Below are 22,557 nucleotides of genomic sequence, written 5' to 3' on the forward strand. Positions count from 1 at the left end.
ATGGCAGTGGTTTCCAAGACAGTGCAGACAGCCGACAAGACCATCAGTCTGAAGTCTGTTTACAGAGAACACTTTGGGTCACATCAGGTCAGAGCTCCCTGACCAGAACTAATACCGAGCATGGACACGCTCTTGAACGTCACTCAGTACTGAGAGAGGCAGGTGACAAAGCATGGTGTGACTGACCTGGAACCCTTGCAGGGCACAAGCCCAGCTGCCTTGCACTATGTTGTCATTTTAGGGTGGGAGCCTTCTTTGTAGATAGGTATTTATACTAGACATATAGTATCACCACCTAGAATGGAAACTCAGTCCATGCAGGTAATATAGCAGATTGGGTAGGAAGCCTCTACATCATCCAGACAGCTAAATTGGTACCTTTGGGGGGGGGGGGGGGAAGCAGAATAGATTTTCCAGTGATGAACAGGACAGCATTCAGTCTAGAGGGAATTAAAGTGAATCCCAGGTACATTAGAAGACTAGAGGGCAGATTCAGAGAGATGCTGGCAGCTTCCCTTCCTTTCGTTAGCCACAGAAATGGCATCGAAAGGAGTTGTCAACTTGCAGCTCTAACCGATTCTCATTTCGTAAACCTGCACACTTGCAGATAGTATGACAATTTTACAATGTCCCAGTTTTACATGTTAACAATTCCAATGCTTACCAGAATGATTCATTAACATTTGAAACTGACCACGATGAATTAAGTTACTGGGAAAACGTACAAAGTGAAGGCCCTGTTCCTTCCAGGAATCTACCCAAATGCTGATTAACAAGGGCTTCTCCCACACATTGTAAGAGAAGGACATCCAAGAGCAAGCCTGAGCACTAGAAATTTGTAGTCACTAGTCACATCAGTATCCTGATCCTAGAAGAGTTTTGGTATAAACAGAGGATTATTTTTCAAAAAAGCTTGTTGTTTATTACTTTGCTGATCAAGAGTCAAAAAGTCACTGCACAACACTACATTTTATTGCTAATCAACAAGTTGATGCACCAGATTTCAAAATAATTTGGTTTATAGTGTTCTTATAGAAACAAAGAGGAAACTGCTATAAATCAGGGTCTTGTGTACACAAGGTCCCTTTACTACAGCGATGGGTCTATGTCAGTGAAGAGAATTAAAATAAAAAAACTGAGTATATTTGTACGATTTTTTCTCAACAAAGGGAAACTACCCAAGTCACTCCATGCAGCTGGAAGGCAGCCAGTCTGCCCACAGTCTAAAATCCCTTTCCCAGAGGGTGGGAAAGTCACACATCCTTATTCAATTGCTGCTTTAACTTGTTAATGCTTTACTAGGAGCATGTCAGAACATCTTCAGGATACACGCAATGCATGGCTCCTGAACTGACAGCTTTCCATTGTTGGGATAGTCAAGTCTATCCGATACAACTAAGAGTGTGTCCAATTAATGCTCTACACAGGATTTTAAAGAACAGATGCCCTACCAGCTGTGGCCAGACAGAAGAACGTGGCAGCACTTCTGCTTCTGAGTGGCACTACACAACCATTCATTAACAAGTACAGTTCAGTGCATCTTGTAACTGGGGCCTATACTCAGATCTAATTATCCTAGGTAAGAGCCTGTGGCAGCATGGTCACAGACAAGGTGCTGGATTCTACAGATAATGCTGCCCTGTCATAACCAATACTGTGGTGTTTGGCTCTCTAGGAGGACCCTTTGGTCTTTATTGCCTTAGTGAAGTGTACGCTAAAGTACTCTTTGGGGGCTGAATGAATATTCTTGTTAGAGGGCTGCACTGCAGGAGGCTCCAGACAGATTCCTATTTATACGTAGGCACAGACCATTACAGTTAAACACGAGTAAGTCTCAAAATATCAAATCAGAACAAAAGCTAAATGGAGGGTTAAATAGCTAGTCCAATCGGATTTGATTTTCACATTTCATCTCTTCACACAAACGCCTCCAATCCACTTGGCTCTGCACAGCCTGAGGCTCCACCCTCAGAGGGGAGATGCTGAGAAACAAGAAACTGAAGCTGCTCCAGACAAAACACACAGATATAAATATAAAAAGGGGTTCAATGTCAAGCACCAGTAATACTGCCTGCTCGGTGCAGGTGTGGCCATTGGGGAGAGACTCCCAGAATCAGGAACATTATTCAACAAAAACTACACACTTTGTATCTTCCTGCAGCTGCCAAGATGCCCAGGTGAAGTTCCCAGAAGAGTTTGCCACCTGTCAGTTTTGTCTCAGACAAGCAGAAACAATGAGAGACTGTTTGAGGAGATAAGCTGTGGAGGGCAGAACTCCCAAGCTGGCTTGCCGGATGCTTGTTCAGTGCAGACAACTTCAGGGGAGGAGCCTGCAGGCAGGCATCCACTGTTGCAACACTGAATGGTTCCACCGGCTAACAATCTCCTTTCAGCTACTGCAGGGTACAGTATTGTAGCTTCCTTTTTAAAAAAAACACATGGATTTGAAATGTCCAAGTTTGGCCTCTGTTGTACTGGAGTGTTAGAATCCATTGGGAGGTTGGCATCTCTCCTTCTCTACCATAGGCAGTGCTTACTCCATGATGGCCCGGTACAGTGCAGGTTCGATGTAATCCTCCCGATAGCGCGAGTTGATCACTCTTTGTCTCTTCCGCTCTTGTTTGACCTCCTTCTCTGTGAAGATTTCTGTGAAGCGCATATCTGAAGCTACTGACTGCAAGAGTAAAGCAGGGTTAGACACCCACAGCGCCGCTCAGATGAACTTATTACCCCTCACCTACAAGCTCTCCCACACTGCAGAGAAATCGCGTGGGGCATGGGGTGACGGGACTGTTATGCACAAGCCCACGTGACACTGCAGCATGGGGAGAGAAGCAACTTAACAAACCTGCAGTCACTAGACCCAGTGAAATGATTAATGGGCAAACACAACACTGAGGGCCAAAGGATTCTAGCTCAGTGCCAAGTGTGAAGGAGACTTAAGGGGTCAGTGCAATGATCAAACTAAACACCCAGTACGTCTGCAGCATGCTCTGCTCTATTGAGACAGGCAGTTTTAAACACCCACTCAGCATGAATGCCCCACCCCTACCCTTCCTGCACTCAGACACTCTGCATGCTTATTAACAAGTGTTGCAACTGAGCTAGGACCGTCAGGTGGGTGCACAGGACCTGCCTCTCAGGTCAGCAATGTGCCTGGGTTGTGAATGGTTGCGGAGCTAATGCCTTACTATGGGAGGCCTTCTGGAGCGATGCAGGCCAAGGACACCAAGGCACTTCCTGGTGTACCTCACTATTTCAGAGATGCAGGATTTCACTAGTTAAGTCCCATAAATTGTCAGTGAGCAATGAAGGGCTACAGACCTCAGCTAGAGGTGAGCTGAAGTAATGGATCTACACAGAGATAGATCAGCCAAGGAACAGACAGCAAACATTAAACTCCCAGAGCAAGTCTCACCTTGCAATACCCTTGCTGCTGTGCACTTCAATGGGTTTGCACCCATGAAGGCAGGCTACTCTCAGGGGAAGCCACATGGACATCAAGGTTATGGAGTGGACTTTTAGTACAGATGAACACCCCCACTACTTACCAGCCTTGATTTGACTCTCTTTGGAAGCTCCTCATCAAGGGTGTACACATCATCTCTCTTCGCCATCAGCTGGGATCCATCTTCAAATTCCACCTAACACACAAGTGATACTGTCCTGCCTGAAGTCACAAAAACCAGACCCCCCCACTACTACAGAGTCTCCCTGCTCAGTTCCCAGCTCTCTAAGTGAGCTCCCATCATGAAAGCTTTCGACACACATGTACTTTCTGGCATAGCATGGGGTCATGTGTAAATGAGGGAGGTGGCAGCAGCTGGTTAGTATCTGGTATCAGTAATCAATAATCCTAAGAGGAGCCGGAAGTGGCACAGCCCAATCTGCCTAGGGTCAAGGGAATGACCAGTTTTAGGAATATTCTCAGAACACTTCGCAATAAGCCAGCTCCTCACTGGGGATTTTTACTCGTCAGGCAAACTGGGTGTTTCAATGCCACTCCGGAGGTTATCCGAGCAGCAGGGTTGGGAGAAGAGGACGAGATGTACACAAGTACTCTAAAATTCAAGGTTTTTTTTGTAAATAAAACTTTGCTTCAGCCAGATTCAGCTACAGGAGCTTAAATATTGGGGCCCATTTTCAAATACAGGTGCCTACAGCTAGGCAGTCAGATAAAAGCAGCCTGATTTTCAGAGGGGGTGAGCCATCCAAAATGCTGCTGAGTTCAGTGGGCACTGCTGGTGCTCAGCACCTCTGAAAATGAGGCCGTTTTCACACCGGAGTCTGAACCTTCTGAATGTGACCATGTTGTGCAGGCTCAGCCCAGCCCCTTTAGCATGACCCCCAGGATGTCTGGAAGCTCAACAGTTGCACTTGCAGGGCTCACTGCTGAGGCTGGTGGCAGAAGGGCTTAGCTCATGGTGCAGACACTGACTAGATGCCCCCGTTTCCTACAACCTGCTGCATGGAATCACTTCTCTGCATATCCTATGGATTTGTGTTTCTAGTGCAGAAGGGAAGGGGTGAATAACCCACTCATCTGTACCTGGCTATATATCGGTGGGTCACAAAGGACATCTAGGCTATAAAAGGGTCCTCAGTACCAGTTATTCAGCATTTATACTCCATCCAGACTAAAAGCGGAGATTTTTACTGTCATCTATGCAGCTTTCCTTCCAATAGATCACTAACAAACCCCATACCGCGCCTGCCCCTTCCTGAGTGGGATTTGACTGCAGTAGTTAAAGAGGGTCCTAGGACTTGGTTTGCTAGTAGTACCACACTTCTACAAAAGGGCTTCTAAAATAGACGGTGGGGAGGTGTCTAGAGACCACTGCAATGAGCATTTTATCTAAATAGTGAGAGGTGGAGGGCAGCAGAAAGGAATAGAAGCTCGATACCTGGTACATCTGGATGGCATGTGAGGCCACAAATTTGGCTCCATAGACTTGTCCATCTGTCCATCTGACTTGCACGACTTCTCCTTCAGCAGGAGGACCCAGCTGAAGACAGTCTCGACTCTGATGGCACAAGAAGGAAAGTCGGGAGACGCGGAGAAGTGAGCAGTAACAGCTTCTTTACATTTGCATAAAGATTCAGCAGGCCCAGGGAGATCCATCCCATTTTTATAGGGCCTTCCATCAGAGTACCAAAGCACCTTACGAACAGCCCTTGAGATAGGTGGATTTTCCCATCTAGAGACAGGGAAACTGAGCCACAGGGTGCCACAACTAAACCATCAGTTCACAAACACAGGGTGTTTCCTGCTCCCAGCTATTTCAAATGCAATTTCAAAGTCAAGCTTCTTGGATCCTTTCCTTCTCCTGGCTCAGCTCCAGTTACAGAGACCCTGAACACAACCTGCATCCTCAGTGACAACTGTGCAAATGCATTGCCTTGTCATTTGCCCTTCACTACCCCACCTCCCAGCCCTGCGTAGTAGCCACATGGCATCCTCCACACATCAGGTGCCTCTGAAAAGGGGCCTTCTCACGGTGCCTGAGGCACAGAGAATGTAAGTTTGGCACACGAATAGCTCCATGCTGCTATTAACATCACTGAAGAAGATATGGCGACCAGTAGATAAGCCTTCTGTCTACAGGCTACAGTTCAGCCACAACTGCCTTGTTCTGTATATAAAACCCACCCAGCCCACCCATGCAGTTCGGTACAGAACTGAAAACAGAGACAACAGCTAACTAAGGCCTGACAAGGATAATGAATACAGCTGCTCATAAGTCAGAAAGAAGACCAATACAGGCACTTTGCAACCAAAGTATTAAGTTAGACAATGACAGGTTTTTAAGTGGGAAGAAGTCTAAAAAGCTGTAAGAAATTCTCCACTCAGATGAGAGTACTTTCCACTGTATGAACGGTCATTAACCCCCTAGAAATGTTAGCAGACACAGACACATTTGCTCCCACAATGGTGATACAGTTTCCTTGTACCACATGCCCTCTAATGGAGTAGCTCTCTTATTTCACAACATACCACAATGTCCTCTGGATAGAGGTTATCGCTGAAGGAGCCATCATCAAAGTTGACTTCATAGAAGGTTTCCTTTGTAAGATTGACCACTTCGCACTGATAGAAACGACCATTCTTGTGCTTGCTGATGACCATTTGCCCAGCTGAGAGATCCTGCAGAGCCGCTTTAGCTCGCTGAGAGGAGAAGAGCTCTCGTTAGACAGCTGAAAGGAAGGTCAGTGTACTGGCACTGAACATGGGTCTTGGCAGATGAGAAGAGACAGAACTACATTGTTGCCAAGAGTTCTTAATTGTACATAGGATCCACCAGTGATCTGAAGTCAATCTTTAAAAGAGTTTTCCCCCAGAGTGCTTTAAATGCTTAAAAACCAAACCAGTCAGCTGCAGCAACCAAGACAGTGCTGTGCATAGCTCAGGCCACCTAGGGAGTTACAAGCTCTCGCTCTTTAGAGTAGGTTCCCTCAAGACATTTTGAGGACTTTGCAGCAAGCCCTCTACAGGCCCATCTCGAGCAGAATGCTGCAGTTCATTTGGCAGAAAGGGCTGCAAGGGAACATGACATTCCACTGGGATCCCAGTACTAACTCTGCACATTAGCATCACTTACTTCACACACACACACACACACACACACACACACTTTAGCTATTCCTTCTCATGACAGCTCCAGGGGGAGGTGGTTCTCAGTCACTTTATAGACAAAACTGAAACCCGGGAAAAGTGACTGGCTGAAGGCCACAAGCAGTCAGCAGCAGGACTGAGATCAGGGCTCAGTTCTTGGCATGGGATGGGAGCCAAGGTCATTAGACTATGCTGGCTAAAATGCACAGGGGATTCTTTTATTGATATGAATCTGTCAAAGACATTACCTCATCCACCTTATCTCTAGCACAGCCAAAAGCTTTTCAGTTTCCCTTGATACTCTGGCCTACTCCAGAACAAATCCTAGTTGTGTCCCAAATACTCACCTCTGCCTGGGATGGAATCTTATGCCTAAAGCAGGTAATGAAGACAACAAATGGCCAGTCATCAGGCTGCATCATGACTCCGGCTGCTTGAGCACAGCTGACATGAAAGGACGTAGGACAGCGACCATGAGAGCACTGCACACAGCAACCTGCAATTCTCTTCCTCCGCTTCTTACAGAAGATGCATTTCTGCAGACAGGAAACTAGAGATTACTGCTCAGCATTGGCTTTCCCCAGGCAAAGAATGCTGACAGGCCCCCCAGGTGTTACTAGAAATATCCTTTTTTGTTACTACATTATTCCAATTAATCTCTATCCCAGAAAGGCATCATGCTTTATTATATTCTAGAGACAGAAGGACACTTGTTTTATTTCATAACAGGGCAGGAATCTCAGGAGTTACAAACAGGGACAAAGGCAAAAAAGTAAGTGTCTATAATATACCAATCCAACAAGCTTAATAGCAAAACATGTGAACTGAAATGTCTGTAAGGAAAGGAGACCTGGACACAAGTCATTCTACCACATTTCAGCAATGACAGAAGTCAATGGCCCACTGCAACTCCTGGCTGTAGTTATACAAGGACAGAAACAGGCCAGAGTAACATTATACCCCAAACGATTTCATAAAACCAGAGACAGAATTTCAGAAGGGAGGAGAACTGAGTAGAATTTGTACAGAGGCAGATTCCATAACCTTACCCTAAAGGCAGAAGGCTAGATTTGGGCCAGCAGATTTGTGGTAACTGATGGACGTCACAAACACTGGTTTATATCCTTAAAGCAGGATTGAGCAAATGGAGGAAAAGGCTCTAAAATGTAAGTATTTCTAAAAATTAGTCGTGCCAGCCAGGAAGTCCCATATCTTATAGCTAAAGTCAACATCCAGCTTTTTATTTAATAGTTCTCACCTTGTTTGCCCCAAAATACTGAAGGTTTTTTAGCAAAGCGGTTCAGTCCATTGTCATATTTTTAGGTACAGAGGTTTTGAGGATAAATAAATTAAATGATTGTGAAGCCCTTTGAGAACAGCTGATGAAAAGTGATATATAAGAAATAGGTATTAAGTATTTGAACCGTCTCCTAATTCCATCAGTCTGAGACTCATGAGTGGCTAGACTGTAGAAATCCTTAAAAAAGAGAACACTAAAAATGAAAAAGCCACCCAGGACTCAGGCCAGTTAGCAAGGACTCATGTGCAGAATAGGCTTCCTCAGATGGAACAGATCTATCTACCTTTCATACACATGCAGAGGTGCTTTAGGGGCTACGTTCACGATCCAATCTCATCGCTGTCACCTCAGACGCTTCAATGATTGAGAATGCTCTTGGCAGTGGTCTCCCCTCTATTATTCTGCTTTTCCAGTGGCTCCAAGTCCACTGGTCAAATCCCACCCCACCTCTTCTGCTAGTGCTGCACTGGATTGCATGCGTGGATAGTGAATAGCAAGGTATGATGTGATATAGCCATACAAAGCTCAGCTCTCTCCTTCTGGATTGAGGGAAACTCACTCCTTTAGATAGAAGAGGAGGAAGGGGGAGTCTTACGTTCTTTAAACTGAGTTTGTAGACAAGCTAAACAGACCCAGCTTCTATTTTATTTAAAGTGCCTAGAGATTCCTGCACGTTACTATATTATGCAATTCAAATCACTAGCTGAACTATAACAAGACTATATACTAACCCCCTTGTTAATTCTAATTTCAGGTAATTATTGTGCTGTGTTAATACCCAAGAACAAAGCTAGGCTTTGGAGAGTAGGGAGTACTCTAATGGGATTTATTTAACAAACCACCTCCAAACCATCAGAGTTCGGATTTTCTCTGACCTCTAATTAGCAGAGAGGAGTTGTCTCTTTCAGGAGGAGAATAGAAGACCCCAGAGATAGGACCTCAGTGAAACTAACAAGCCTAACAGTGAATCTCAGATTTTTCTTACCAGTCTGAATCGCTGCAGGGGGATTTTGCCAACATCCACTGGACTGCGCTCTGCAATATTCACAAATTTTGCCTCCAGTACAGCTACAGCACACATCACATGGACCCACCTGCCAGAATTGGAGAGGAAAAAAGTCAGTACACACTGGAGAAAGACAGTTGAGAATTTAAGCAAGTTTAGTGCTAATGAAGTGTAGCAGATTGGCAATCCCTCCAGCCCTAAGAATGAAATCCTTTGTTGATCCATACAGCAGACTAGAGCTCAAGTAGTGCAAGCCTCCCTCACACTAGTCCTGATAATGGAGACATCTAGGAGCAAAAGCAGACTTCATCCCATTCAGTTCTTGGCCTTTCCACTGAGGTGAACAAGGCAGTGACTGAGTGAGACTTGTGCTGGTGGTATTTGTGCTGCAGGCACAGGTGCCCTACAAGCTTGTTTTACTCAGGCCACAGACCTGTCAGATAACTATTTAGACACTACTGACCTGGTTTTGAAACAGTGACCTAGAGGTCAAAGGCCACTCCCAGAGTCTTCAGGCCAAGTTACCATAATTTACCCCTTAGCACTGTAAGTTAAGATTCAGATACTAAATACCAACGTATTTTGCATCCAAGAACTTTAGACATACTAGCCAAATTAATCTGCGTCCTTTTCCATTAACAGTCGCCTATGCTGTAGCTGCCCCAAGTCAGCCTTGAGCCAAAATATGCTGCATTGCAGGAGGGCCACATCTCCCAAAGCCAGTGAAGTGTTGTTTGGGAAGAGTCAAAGGAACCTTTGTGGCTGTCCTGTGATGTAGACGCCTCCAGCTAAGCCCCGAGCTGAAGACACAAGCAGTGTAAATTTAGACAGTCTATTGGCAGAGCAGAGGTATGTAGAGCCTTTGGTTGCTGTATGGAGTGTGATCTCTCTGTAACCTGGTATTCAGAGTTCCCGGCCCCTCACATGGCTCTGGGAACCAAAGACAATTTTACTTAATAAGAGACTAAGCAGTTAATAGCTATCACCACCTTGGGATGGGGAATTCCCTGGGAAGTCAGTGACTGGCTGTGGGTCTCTGTGATACTGCACCACTCACCCAAGTCCTGGTGCATTAGGCACCACATGCTCACATCCTGAACTATGTTATATATGTTTACAACCCTCCGCATCAATCCTGTCAATCCATCTGGAAGATGCCTTTGGTCACTACATCATCCCTGCAGCACACTCGCACTAAGCAATGAACTTTTAACAACCTCACAAGTGCTCATGTGCTACGCTGCTCCATAGAGAATGAAAAAGCTGGAATACTCACTTGTCATCATTGGCTCTCTGCAGCGCACCTCCTCGTAATGAACACAAGCAGCAGTCCTGCCACAAGGAGGAAAACGAGGAACCACGTTATTTGTCAATGAAGCAATAAGCTTGCACCAGAGAGCCTCACTGTGACAACACATTCAGAGAAATAGCTCTTTGTTGCCAATTAGCCCCACTGGTACAATCACTTTGCAGAGGACAGCCTAATTAAGAGCTATCAACGGCCTCCTGCTTTTGAGAAATGGACTGACCTCATAGTTCTCTAGATACTCAGAGGTGGAGTAAACTAAGGAGAGCTACTCTGAAGCTGGGTGGGAAAAACACTGTGAGAGCCAATGTTGTGAGCTCATACCAGAGAAACAAAATCCTATCCCAACTAGGCATAGCTGAAGCTGGGAACAAACCACTCTGGCGGATGCAATTCAAGGGGCTGGCCCCTGGAAGAGATGCAGTGGTCCCTCTGTTGGTCCAGAGCCCATGACACTTTCTGAAAGAACCCCTCTACTCTGGGCCACCTTCCTCCTCAATGAGTTAGATTTCAGTATCCCCTGCCACTGCAACAGCCACAGCTAAGCAACAAGTTAGCTGCATTTTGTAGAGCAGAAGGTGTCATATACAAGGAGAGATCAGAGATAAACAGATCACCACATTTCTGCAGAACTTCCCTTCTCCATTTCTGACCACAACAGCCTGAATCACTGCATGGGTTCTTTAAGCCAGAAGACATTAAATCAAAAGGCCAAATGGCAGAGAATTACACTCTGGAGGTGTTCTCTAAATTACAGCCTTATCACAAAAGGGGAGCAGACACCGCACAACGGAAGGTTTCAGGAAGAGCTCTGCAACTAGCCTTCATCGGAGGGGATAGCTCAGTGGTTTGAGCATTGGCCTGCTAAACCCAGGGTTGTGAGTTCAATCCTTGAGGGGGCCATTTAGGGATTTGGGGATTTAGTTGGGGATTGGTCCTGCTTTGAGCAGGGGGTTGGACTAGATGACCTCCTGAGGTCCCTTCCAACCCGGATATTCTATGATTCTATGACCTTGCCCCCAGTCCTCCCCTGGGCTCCACACAGCTTCGATACCTAATAGGATCCTCCTGAGTCCTTAAAGAGAAAGTCAAGTGAGGCTTGTACAAGCAATTTTCTTACCTCCTCTAAAGCATTGGCTGTACACCTGGAGCACATCCACTCTTCAGTGGCCTTGTCAGGGGACACACCATAACAACCTATAATGGAAACAAGCTGCTTAGGGAAAACAGCACTGGACTAATCTTACAGATATCTCACCTTGGAGGTCAAAGAGGGAATGTGAAAATTACAGCCCTTGGGCTTCACTTCATAATCCCCGTGTGAGGGTTCCATAAACCTCAAGTTTGCCGTACACCACCCTCGCGCCACCATTCACAAGGCCCTGTGTTGCAGGTCTCCGTGATCCACTTAAGGAATGGACTCAGTTCTTTAGGTGGAATTGTTACAATGTACAAGATCAGACTGCAGGGCAAGTAAGTGCCTAGGTGTGGGGTTTGGCTGTACTCACTAGCATGAACACAGACACTGCAGTTTTTGCAGGTGATCAGGACACTGGTTCCATCTTCCTCCAGGTAAGGGGTTGAGAGATTGAGGTCAGTGCTGCAGCCAGTTGCAGTGAAGCACATCTCAGGAATCAGAGGTTTGGTTCGTACCTTCCTGGTGGCAGTACCTGGAGCAACTCCAGGGCTCTGACCATGGCCTCCACATTCTGCCTATGAAAGTGAGGTGGGGAATATAGGTATATTTTACCGGGAATATTGAAAACCTCAGATTTCCCTCACATTGTTATTCTTACTACCAGTTTCATCAGACAAGGATAACTGCTACACAACAGCAAGCTTTACTTCCTACATCATTCAGAACATGATACCATCTTTAAAGACAAGCACAAGCCATAAGAACATAAGAACGGTCATACTGGGTCAGACCAATGGTCCATCTAGCCCAGTATCCTGTCTTCCAACAGTAGCTAATGCCAGATGCTTCAGAGGGAATGAACAGAACAGGTAATCATCAAGTGATCCATCCCGTTGTCCAGTCCCAGCTTCTGGCAAACAGACGCTAGGGACACTCAGAACATGGTGTTGGATCCCTGACCATCCTGGCTAGTGTCTTGGCCTTCACAACATTCCTGGCAAAGAGTTCCACAGGTTATCTGTGCCTTGTGTGAAGAAGTACTTCCTTGTGTTTGTTTTAAACCTGCTGCCTGTTAATTTCATATGTAGCCCCATGTTCTTGTGTTATGAGAAGGAGTAAATGACATTTCCTTATTCACTCTCTCCACACCAGACAAGATTTTATAGATGTCTACCATATCCATCCCCCCACCTCCCCCAGTTGTCTCCTTTTCAAGCTGAAAAGTCCCAGTCTTTTTAATCTCTCCTCATAAGGAAGCTGTTCCATACCCCTAAGTGTTTTAGTTGCCCTTCTCAGTACCTTTTCCAATATATCTTTTCTGAGATGGGGTGACCAGATCTGCACACAGTATTCAAGATGCGAGCGTATTGTGGATTTATATAGTGGCATTATGATTTTTTCTGTCTTCTTATCTACCCTTTCCCTAATAATTCCTAACATAGAATATTAGGGTTGGAAGAGACCTAGGGAGGTCATCTTGTCCAACCCCCTGCTCAAGGCAGGACCAATCCCCAATCATCCTCCATCCTCTTTGGAACCCCCCCTTTCAGGTAGTTGAAGGCTGCTATCAAATCCCCCCTCACTCTTCTCTTCTGCAGACTAAATAACCCCAGTTCCCTCAGCCTCTCATAAGAACGGCCGTACCGGGTCAGACCAAAGGTCCATCTAGCCCAGTATCCTGTCTATCGACAGTGGCCAGTGCCAGGTGCGCCAGAGGGAGTGGACCTAACAGGCAATGATCAAGTGATCTCTCTCCTGCCATCCATCTCCATCCTCTGACAAACAGAGGCTAGGGACACCATTCCTTACCATCCTGGCTAACAGCCATTAATGGACTTAACCATCATGAATTTATCCAGTTCTCTTTTAAACGCTGTTATAGTCCTCTCCTCGTAAGTCATGTGCCCCAGCCCCCTGATCATTTTCGTTGCCCTCCACTGGACTCTCTCTCATTCTGTTAACTTTTTTTTGACTGCCGCTGCACATTGAGCAGATGTGTTCAGAAAACTATCCACAATGACTCCAAGATCTTTCTTGATTTTAGACACCATCAGTTTGTATGCATACTTGGGATTATGTTTTCCAATGTGCATTACTTTGCATTTATCAATACTGAATTTCATCTGCCATTTTGTTGCCAGTCACCCAGTTTTGTGAGATCCCTTTGTAGCTCTTCGCAGTCTGCCTGGGACTTAACTATCTTGAGCAGTTTTGTATCATCTGCAAATTTTGCCACCTCACTCTTGACTCTTTTCCAGGTCATTTATGAATATGTTGAATAGGACTAGTCCCAGAACAGACCCCTGGAGGACACCACTATTTACCTCTCTCCATTCTGAAAACTCACCATTTATTCCTACCCTTTGTTTCCTATCTTTTAACCAGTGACCGATCCATGAGAGGACCTTCCCTTGGGTGCCTTGGGCGAGTGACCTTGTCAAAGGCTTTCTGAAAGTCTAAGTACACTATATCCACTGGGGATCACTCTTGTCCACACGTTTGTTGTCCCCCTTAAAGAATTCTAATAGATTGCTGAGGCATGGTTTCCCTTTACAAAAACCATGTTGACTCTTCCCCACCAAATTGTGTTCATCCATGCGTCTGATCATTCTGTTCTTTACTAGAGTTTCAACCTATTTGCCTGGTACTGAAGTTAGGCTTACCGGCCTGTAATTAATGAGATTGCCCTGGAGCCTTTTTTTTAAAAAATTGGTGTCAGCTGGGATTTCGTGCTTCTGAAAACCTAGCCACATCTGTGTGAAGAAACAAAACTCACTAAACCCTCCACTGGTGTTCCATATTCTCCCAGTGCCCCACAGAATTCTCAGTCAGAGCATCTTCAGATCTAGAGGTATTCCCATTCTCCCTAGAGTAAGCCTGAGGATGTTTGAAACACATCGTTCTGTGTCAAGCAGCAAGAGATACATTTGTCTGTATGTGCCCCCTGGAATCACAAGGCCTGTCCCTTTCCCCAGAAGGGTATCTGTGGCACATCTTTACAATGCCTAGACTTTTACAGCTGCAGAGTCACAGAAGACTGCAGTGCTACTATAAGTAGTACTGTTCTTTTAGTTATAGCCTCTGATCTCCAAGGCTATGTCTACACCGGCAATTGAATGACAAAACTTTTGTCTTTCAGAGGTTAAACCCCACCCCCCGAAAGACAAAAGTGGTGACACAGCCTCGTCGCTAAAAGCTGTGTAATGTAGACATAGCCTAAGATTCTAAAGAATATACAAACTTTTTTTAAACATCCCCATAGCTGTTTCATACTCTAGGGCCTTGTCTACACTTGCAGCAGCGTATAGGGTACACGCAGTGATATGCTACAGTGAAAAGTAGGCTGTGTCCACACAGCAGCGAAAGGCTCTGGCGGGGGAGGAAGCAGGGAAAGTCTGCTGGAGCCCTTCCCTTCTACCTCCCCCTCCCCAAGCCTTTCACGCTGTTGGAGCTTTTCATGGCGGCTGGGAAAGGTTCCGGCAGCAGGGTGGCAGTGAGATACGACACTGCTAAAAAGAGCAGCGTAGACATGGGAGGCACGGCTTGGGCAGACACAGAGCTGCGCAGGATACACACCTTAAGGTTCTGGTGTGTCTGTGTTCTCCTCAGTTACACTGCTATTTATACTCATGCTGGCTAGAGTCACAACCGACTCGTTCACAAAATCCTGAGGCATGTGGCAGCTGCCTTCTCCCTCAGCTTCTGCCATACCCAGCACAGCTCTGGGAGACGTGCAGGATGCTTACCTGGTAGGTCTGGAAGAGCATGCAGACAGCACAATGAGGGGGCTGCTGAGCCATGGTCTGATTATATTCTTTTTCTGCCTCAAAATTCTGAGGGCGATTCTGCCACAGCTGGCTAAGTGGTTTGGCCCAAGCCTCTGTCTCCTCAGCCTCTTCTTCAGGAGTCAGTTGCTCCGACATCTCTGCAACAAGAAATGGTTTCATGAGTGTTAGCGATATGTCCTGCTGCTGCCACTGTGTTGCAAGGAGAGCTTATGATAACCACCAAGATGAAGAATGGTAAGGAGAGGGGCTCCAATCTCTGACAGTGGGAGGTATGCACATGCCAGGGATGGTGAGAAATTGTTTATTTCCTTCTGAAAACATGAGGAATTTCGCAGAAACAGTCATACAAATGAGAAGTATAGGCATGCATGATCCTGTTCCTGCTCTCAATGGGGTGGCCAGCCCACACAAGCTCTGAGCAGGGGCTAGAAGGGGCCAATTAACCTTATATGCTGCATCTGGCGTGTAACCAAGGACTGGTTGGAATGGCAAATGAAACTCATATGGGGAAGGAGCTGGGACAGGATTATAAGCCAGGAAGTGAGAGCAGGAAGGTACTGCAGGGAAGAGGTCTGCAGTCACTCTCTGGGGGGAAAGGGAGTTAGCTAGGGCCAAAAAGGAGATCCAGGGGGATAGTAAACCTGGATTCCTGCCCTAGGGTGGGGAGTCCAACAAGAGGCAGAGAACGGAGAAGTAGCCATAGAGAGCAGAGGAATCTCTAGCGGCAAGCCAGAGATTGGCAAGAAGATAGAGGTGGGGTAGGAAGAAGCCCAGGGAAACAGCAGCAAGGAGTGGGACTGCACAGACCTGGGCTGCTGGTTATAGGGTCCCTGGGCTGGAACCCAGTGTAGAGCGAGGGCCTGGGTTCCCCTACCAGCCATTTGAAAGTGGCACAGGACCGGCAGACTTGGAAAGGAAGACTGTCTGCAACAGTGTCTGGACAGCTTGTCTAGCGGGACTCTGTTATCCCAGAAGGCGGGGCGGACTATATAGTACCTTAGCTGGAGGGCCAAGTCACAAAGAGGGAGCACACTGAGTGCGCTCAGACAGGGAGCTCACAGTGCAAGCAACCGATGAAGTGAAAGCTAATTCCCAGACCCAATCACAAGGAGGAGCACCTGTAGTGAGGTGAACCCCTTCACACAGCTCCTTGGAACCTACAATTTAATCAGATCCAAAGCATATATAGGCTAAATGGTCAGTCAACAATATCCATATTTTAAAAAAATATGGATATTTAGTGGATTATTGGAAAGCTCCAAGGAAGCATCAACTGTGGAATACAGAAATGAAGTTCAGATATGTTTAGAGTTTGACTGGTATGCACAGTTGTGACTTTCTGTGACTGGAAAAAATATTCAGATTCCAAAGAAAGTAGTGGGAAAGAGTAAACACTCAGGCGTGAAATAATTCCACTGCCGAGGGCATGCACTTGAGAATGAAGCAAGAGTTCCAAGCAGAACTAAGAACCTCTCCTAGGCTGGAGAGAAGACACATGCCTAGATGCCTCCCATATATCTTCCGTTATCTCATGGAACGTACCATATTGTCCTCATACATCTTGAGCCCTCTTTCTACCTTCCCATCCAAGGCCTCCCCAGATAGCTGAATCCTACCCGACTAAAGTATGTAGAACTTACCATCATCACTGATGCAGTCTTTAACCACAAGAGGATGATGACGAGGAAGTTTGCTCAAGGGCTGGCGACGACCCTTTGACTTTTTACTCTCTTTCATTGATCTCATGTACTCCTTCGCCACCTGGACAAGGCAAAGCAGCAACTCAGCAATCATGTTATGGCCAGTCAGATCCATTTTGGCCCAAAACAAGTTTAAAAAGAGGGCATTTTTACAAGACACTAAAACAAAGAAATATTTCCATAATGTATATTAAACTTTGGATTTATGCTTGCGAAAGTATCTGAAACCCAAGTATTTTAGCATTGTACTGCTATCGAATAGCCAGACAGCAAAAGTGACTGTTTTCATTGTTCAAGCAGAGTGAAATGCACAAAGTTAACCAGTCACCAATTAATGGTGAAAGTAAGTTAGATCTGTTGTGTAATCTACACTAGACAAGTCCTAACTCAGCCCATTATACAAGTTTGTTTACATAAGGCAAGCTAAATCTGAAGACACACTAGCAAACTGGATTGTTTAAGTTAAAAACAGTGATAAGGGGTTTTCAACGTTCCTGGTAAAGTCCTGGGTTGATATGAAGACATGCTGAAAGATTCTAGAAATGGGAGAAAACATTTACAGTTGAAGTCACCTAAGTGTGTTTTGACGAGTTAAAGGCTGAGGCTGCCACGATCTTCTGGATATCACTTATCTGGGGGGATAAGCGCATGATACTGAAAAAGTCAGCAGGATGCGTGGACTGGAAGGAATGAGCTTTGCTATTAGAACTGGTGCTGCCCCGCACTGTCTCCTGGGAGCCCATGATCCAATGCAACGTTGTTGACTATTGCCATATTGATCCTAAAAGATGTCCTGATTAGATCAAATCAGAGAGAAGTAACCAGATGATCTCACTACACCACTTCTGGCTTTGGCTAAAATCATGAACATCTGAAGTATAACCCCAAGGTTCTTACTGTCATCCACCTTCTTCCATCATTCTTCTTCCCCACCTTATTGCTCCTCTTTTTCCCTCCTGACAAGAATCTGGCTTAGCTTGCTCAGATAACTCCAATTTTTGCAACATTACTGTGAGTCTGGGATCAGAAAAGGAGCTAAAAGCAATGCCTTCAACAACCTGACACAGGTGAAAGTTTGCCAGATCTCTATGTGGCTGATAAGCCCACATGCTAAGTCTGTAATTTCTCTGCGGCTAGGATGCAAACAGAAGATTTCTCTCCCCTTTCCAAAGATTCATGGATTATAAAGCCAGAAGATCCACTGTAATTATCCAGTTTGACCTCCTGTATAACACACAGTAGGACTTTCCTGAATTAATTCCTGTTTGAACTATAGAATCTGTTTTAGAAAAACATCGAATCTTGATTTAAAGATTTCCAGTAATGGAGGATCCACCACAACCCTTGGAAAATGGTTCTAATTGTTAATTACCCCAACTGTTAAAAATGTGAGCTTTATTTCTGTCTGAATTTGGCTAGCTTCAACTTCCAGTCATTGGATCTTCTTGTAACTTTCTCTGTGAGGCTGAAGAGCCCTCTATCATCAAATTTCTGTTCCCCTCGTAGGTACTTATATACTGATCAAATCACACCTTAACCTTCTCTTGGTTAAACTGAAGAGACCGAGCTCCTTGACTTTCATTATAAAGCATATTTCCAATCCTTTAATCATTCTCATGGCTCTTCTGTGAACCCTCTCTCATTTATCATCATCATCCTTGAATTGTGGCCACCAGAACTGGACACAGTATTCCAGTACTAGTCACACCAGGGCCAAACACAGATGTAATATAACTATTCCTATTCAAGATTCCACTTTATAATTCCAAGGGTTAAACTAGCCCTTCAGGCCACAGCATCATACAGGGAACATATGTTCAACCAACTATCCACCATGACCCAAGTTCTTTTCACAGTCACTGCTTCCCAGAATAGAGTCTGCCATCCTGTAAGTATGACCTTATATTGGCTGTACTGAATCATATATTGTTTGCCTGCACCCAGCTTAAGAGAAATCCAGATAGCTCTGTATCAGTGCCCTGTCCTATTAATTATTTATCACTCTCCCAATCTTTGGGTCATTACAAATAAAGTTTTGCATGTGAATGCATATTTTCTTTCAGACCACTGATAAAAGTATTAAATAGTATAGGGCCAAGAACTGATCCCTGCAGAACCTGACTAGAAACACAACTGTTTAATGATTCCTCATTTACAATTACATTTTGAGACCTATCGATTTAATTTGTGTCATGTTGATTTTGTACTGTTCTAGTTTTATTCAAACTGTCATGTGGTACCAAATCAAATGCCTTACAGAAGCCTATGTATATTAATTACATCCACACTATTATCTTTATCAACCAAACATACTCGCCTCAAAAAAAAAAAAGTTTGACAATCTATTTTCCATAACCCCTTGTTAACTGGCATTAATTACTCTCCTTTAATTCTTTATTAATCAAGTCCTATATCAGCAGTTGCATTCTTCTGACCAGGATCAATGTCAGACTGATAGGCCTATAATTATCACGGTCATCCCATTTACCTAGTTTTCCTTCAGTCCTCCGGAACTTCCCAAGTATTCCAAGGGTTACTGAACAATCAACATTAATGGTCCAAAGAGCTCCTTGGCCAGCTCTTTTAATAAACTCAGAAGCAAGTTATCTGGACCTGCTGATTTAAAGAGGTCTACCTTTAGTAGCTGCTGTTTAACATCCTCCTGAGTTACTACTGGAATGAGAAGTATTTCATTGTGATGTACGCACACATCTGAATCCCCTGCTCCACCCCAAATACAGAACAGAAATATTTAAATGAACACTTCAGCACTACTGACAATTCTACAACTTCCATCTAGTAACGGACCAATGCCATTTATACAGTTCCCGATTTGGTCCATAACTTTTTAGTTTTGTAAATCTGGCCCTTTAAAGACACCAAGTGTGTATATTACCGGTTTGGATTTTATATTTTTTGGGTTCACACAGACTGATCAAGACATGCTCACTTGATCAATCTGTGGTATTTTGTTTTAAAGGATGATTGAGCCTGTTTCAGCACCACCACCTCAAAGCTACCTGAGCTAAAAATCTCCCCCCTAAAATATAACCGGTAAAACCACTTAGAAAGACTAAAGAAAGGGTTTCTTACTATAAAAGACTATCGAACAAAAGGGAAGTGGAACAAGAGAAGCTGTACTGCTTTCATTTTAATTTCAATTTTTTTTATAGAACATAAGAATGGCCATACTGGGTCAGACCAAAGGTCCATCTAGCCCAGTCTCCTGATAGGGGCCAATGCCAGGTGCCCCAGAGGGAATGAACAGAACAGGTAATCATCAAGTGATCCATCCCCTGTTGCCCATTCCCAGCTTCTGGCAAAACAGATGCTAAGGACACCACCATCCCTGCCCACCCTGGCTAACAGCCATTGATGGACCTATCCTCCATGAATTTATCTAGATCTTTTTTGAACCCTGTTAGAGTCTTGGCCTTCACAACATCCTCTGGCAAAGAGTTTCACAGACTGTGTGTTATGTGAAGAAATACTTCCTTGTTTGTTTTAAATCTGCTGCCTATTAATTTTATTTGGTGACCCCTAGTTCTTGTGTTATGAGAAGGAGTAAACACTTCCTTATTTACTTTCTCCACACCAGTCATGATTATATATACCTCAATCATATCCCCCCCTTAGTTTCTTTTCCAAGCTGAAAAGTCCCAGTCTTATTAATGTCTCTTCATATGAAAGCTGTTCCATACCCCTAATCATTTATGTTGCCCTTTTCTGAACCTTTTCTGATTCCAATATATCATTTTTGAGATGGGGTGACCACATCTGCAAGCAGTATTCAAGATGTGGGTGTAAAAGGGATGTCTTATTATCTATCCCTTTCTTAATGATTCCCAACATTCTGTTTGCTTTTTTGTCTGCCGCTGCACATTGAGTGGATGTTTTCAGAGAACTATCCACAATGACTCCAAGATCTCTTTCTTGAGTGGTAACAGCTAATTTAGACCTTATTGTTTTATAATATATATTTCCCCCCCCGGTGAGTTTAGTAAGAATGTAACAAGTTTTAATGATGGCTATTTATACTGGGTGTAAGCCAGCAATAACTTGACAGGAATAAAACAAGGGTTTAACTAATATCTTATATGTTGTTGGTCCCAGGACACCTTTTATCAACCTGAAATTTTTTTTTGAAATGTTCACTTTAGAGATTTGAGGTGATAAAGAAATCTAGTTTTCAAAATGTGTGACTTTTTGACTTGTGTCTCTTCTAGTATTATACAGCCAAAGGAAAAAGGTTTCTCTCGATCCAATTTGTGAGGTGACAGTACCGAAACATTGATGGTCTGGTTGATAATTTAAATTAAAATTACAGTCAGGTCCCATAGTAAAGATTAAATGACAGAAATTACCAAGCAAGGAGATCTGTTGTACTGACACCAGTAGAATCGAAAGCGTGAGTGCAATAGACAGACACTTACAATTTCACAAACCCACTAAATTCACCACAGCATAATGCAGTTCTGAACTTTTCCGATTAACAGCTGCCATTCATACCTCTGCAAGCTCCTGTTCATTCACACTGGCTGTAGTGCTGGCTTTCTTCCCTGAAGCATATTCACTGTCAGCGCCATTGGCATCTCCTTTAGCATAGCTATGAACAGTAAGAACCCCGGCTTGGCCAAGAGTTCGTCTGGGCAATAGTTCAGCTGACTCAGAGTCTGAAGAAGTAGAATATGCTGGAGAGCTAGGCTGAAGGCTGAAAGCTGAACTCTGCTTAGAAGCAGTGAAGGCTGAGGTGGAATTGACTGAATGAGGAATGGAAAGATCCAGTGCAGCTGCCTCTTGCTCTTCCTCCTCCTCCTCCTCCTCCTCCAGTTTTACATTTTTCAGTTCTTCAAATTTGACTTCTGAAGAATCCACATAATCTGAAACAAAGACAGATTGTTGATGAAGGCAGGGCAGCTTGGAGACTGCCTTGAATTAGACACCAGGAAGTGATGGAGAAGACAACCACTAGACAGGAGGCTCCTGGCTGTGCAGAAGGAACGGAATGCACAATCAGGAAACAGTAGATGATTTGTTCAAACATCCTGTTAGGTGGTTCACACACTGCTTAGCAGGCAGGATCCTACAGCAAGATATGCACATGCTTTACGGAGCGACTGACCCTTGCCCTTTTCCTCTCTGTCTAGTCACTTGTCTAATGCCATAGAAGCTCTTTGGCCAGGACTGTTGAAGCACCCAGTATGTTTCTAGACAGAGGGAAATGATGAAGTGGAAAGACTAGAGAAGTCTTGAAGCTAGAAGGGCCAGCTTTCTTACAGAAATCTCAAACACTTCCTCTTTCCTTTGAGGCTCCTTGGAAATAAGAAGCTCCAAGGACATCTTCAATCATCCAAGCAGCCACAAGACAGTTGTCTGCACCCCTGTTCTTCCCCTCCCTCCACCCTGCTCATTAATAATTAATTAATTTAATTAATGGAGATATCCTATCTCCTAGAACTGGAAGGGACCTTGAAAGGTCATCGAGTCCAGCCCCCTGCCTTCACTAGCAGGACCAAGTACTGATTTTTTGCCCCAACTCCTTAAGTGGCCCCCTCAAGGATTGAACTCACAACCCTGGGTTTAGCAGGCCAATGCTCAAACCACTGAGCTATCCCTCCCCCCCTCATGTTGGTCTCCTCCTCCTGTTCTTAACCAGAAGTGCCACCTACATGTCTGGTGCCAACAAAATCATTTAAACAAGCAGTG

The 22,557-nt window shown here is 44.7% G+C and overlaps 1 protein-coding gene across 1 annotated transcript in view; it reads right to left on the reverse strand.

The window, feature by feature from the left end:
• Positions 1–1,294: 1,294 nt before the first annotated feature.
• The window catches only part of KDM4A (lysine demethylase 4A), a 37,751-nt gene continuing 16,488 nt past the window's right edge, over positions 1,295–22,557 (reverse strand). The window contains exons 11-22 of the mRNA XM_026651895.2: positions 21,361–21,731; positions 16,792–16,912; positions 15,110–15,288; positions 11,734–11,938; positions 11,346–11,422; positions 10,196–10,251; positions 8,899–9,007; positions 6,961–7,149; positions 5,996–6,166; positions 4,905–5,024; positions 3,552–3,644; positions 1,295–2,674 (exon numbers count right to left, since the gene is read on the reverse strand). Of these exons, the coding sequence (XP_026507680.1) occupies positions 2,534–2,674; positions 3,552–3,644; positions 4,905–5,024; positions 5,996–6,166; positions 6,961–7,149; positions 8,899–9,007; positions 10,196–10,251; positions 11,346–11,422; positions 11,734–11,938; positions 15,110–15,288; positions 16,792–16,912; positions 21,361–21,731 (1,832 nt within the window). The 3' untranslated portion in view covers positions 1,295–2,533. The remainder of the gene's footprint in view (positions 2,675–3,551; positions 3,645–4,904; positions 5,025–5,995; positions 6,167–6,960; positions 7,150–8,898; positions 9,008–10,195; positions 10,252–11,345; positions 11,423–11,733; positions 11,939–15,109; positions 15,289–16,791; positions 16,913–21,360; positions 21,732–22,557) is intronic.

This window comes from Terrapene carolina, unplaced genomic scaffold, assembly GCF_002925995.2.
Source record: "Terrapene carolina triunguis isolate 2854851 unplaced genomic scaffold, T_m_triunguis-2.0 Scaffold110, whole genome shotgun sequence".
In the NCBI taxonomy this organism is placed as follows: domain Eukaryota; kingdom Metazoa; phylum Chordata; order Testudines; family Emydidae; genus Terrapene; species Terrapene triunguis.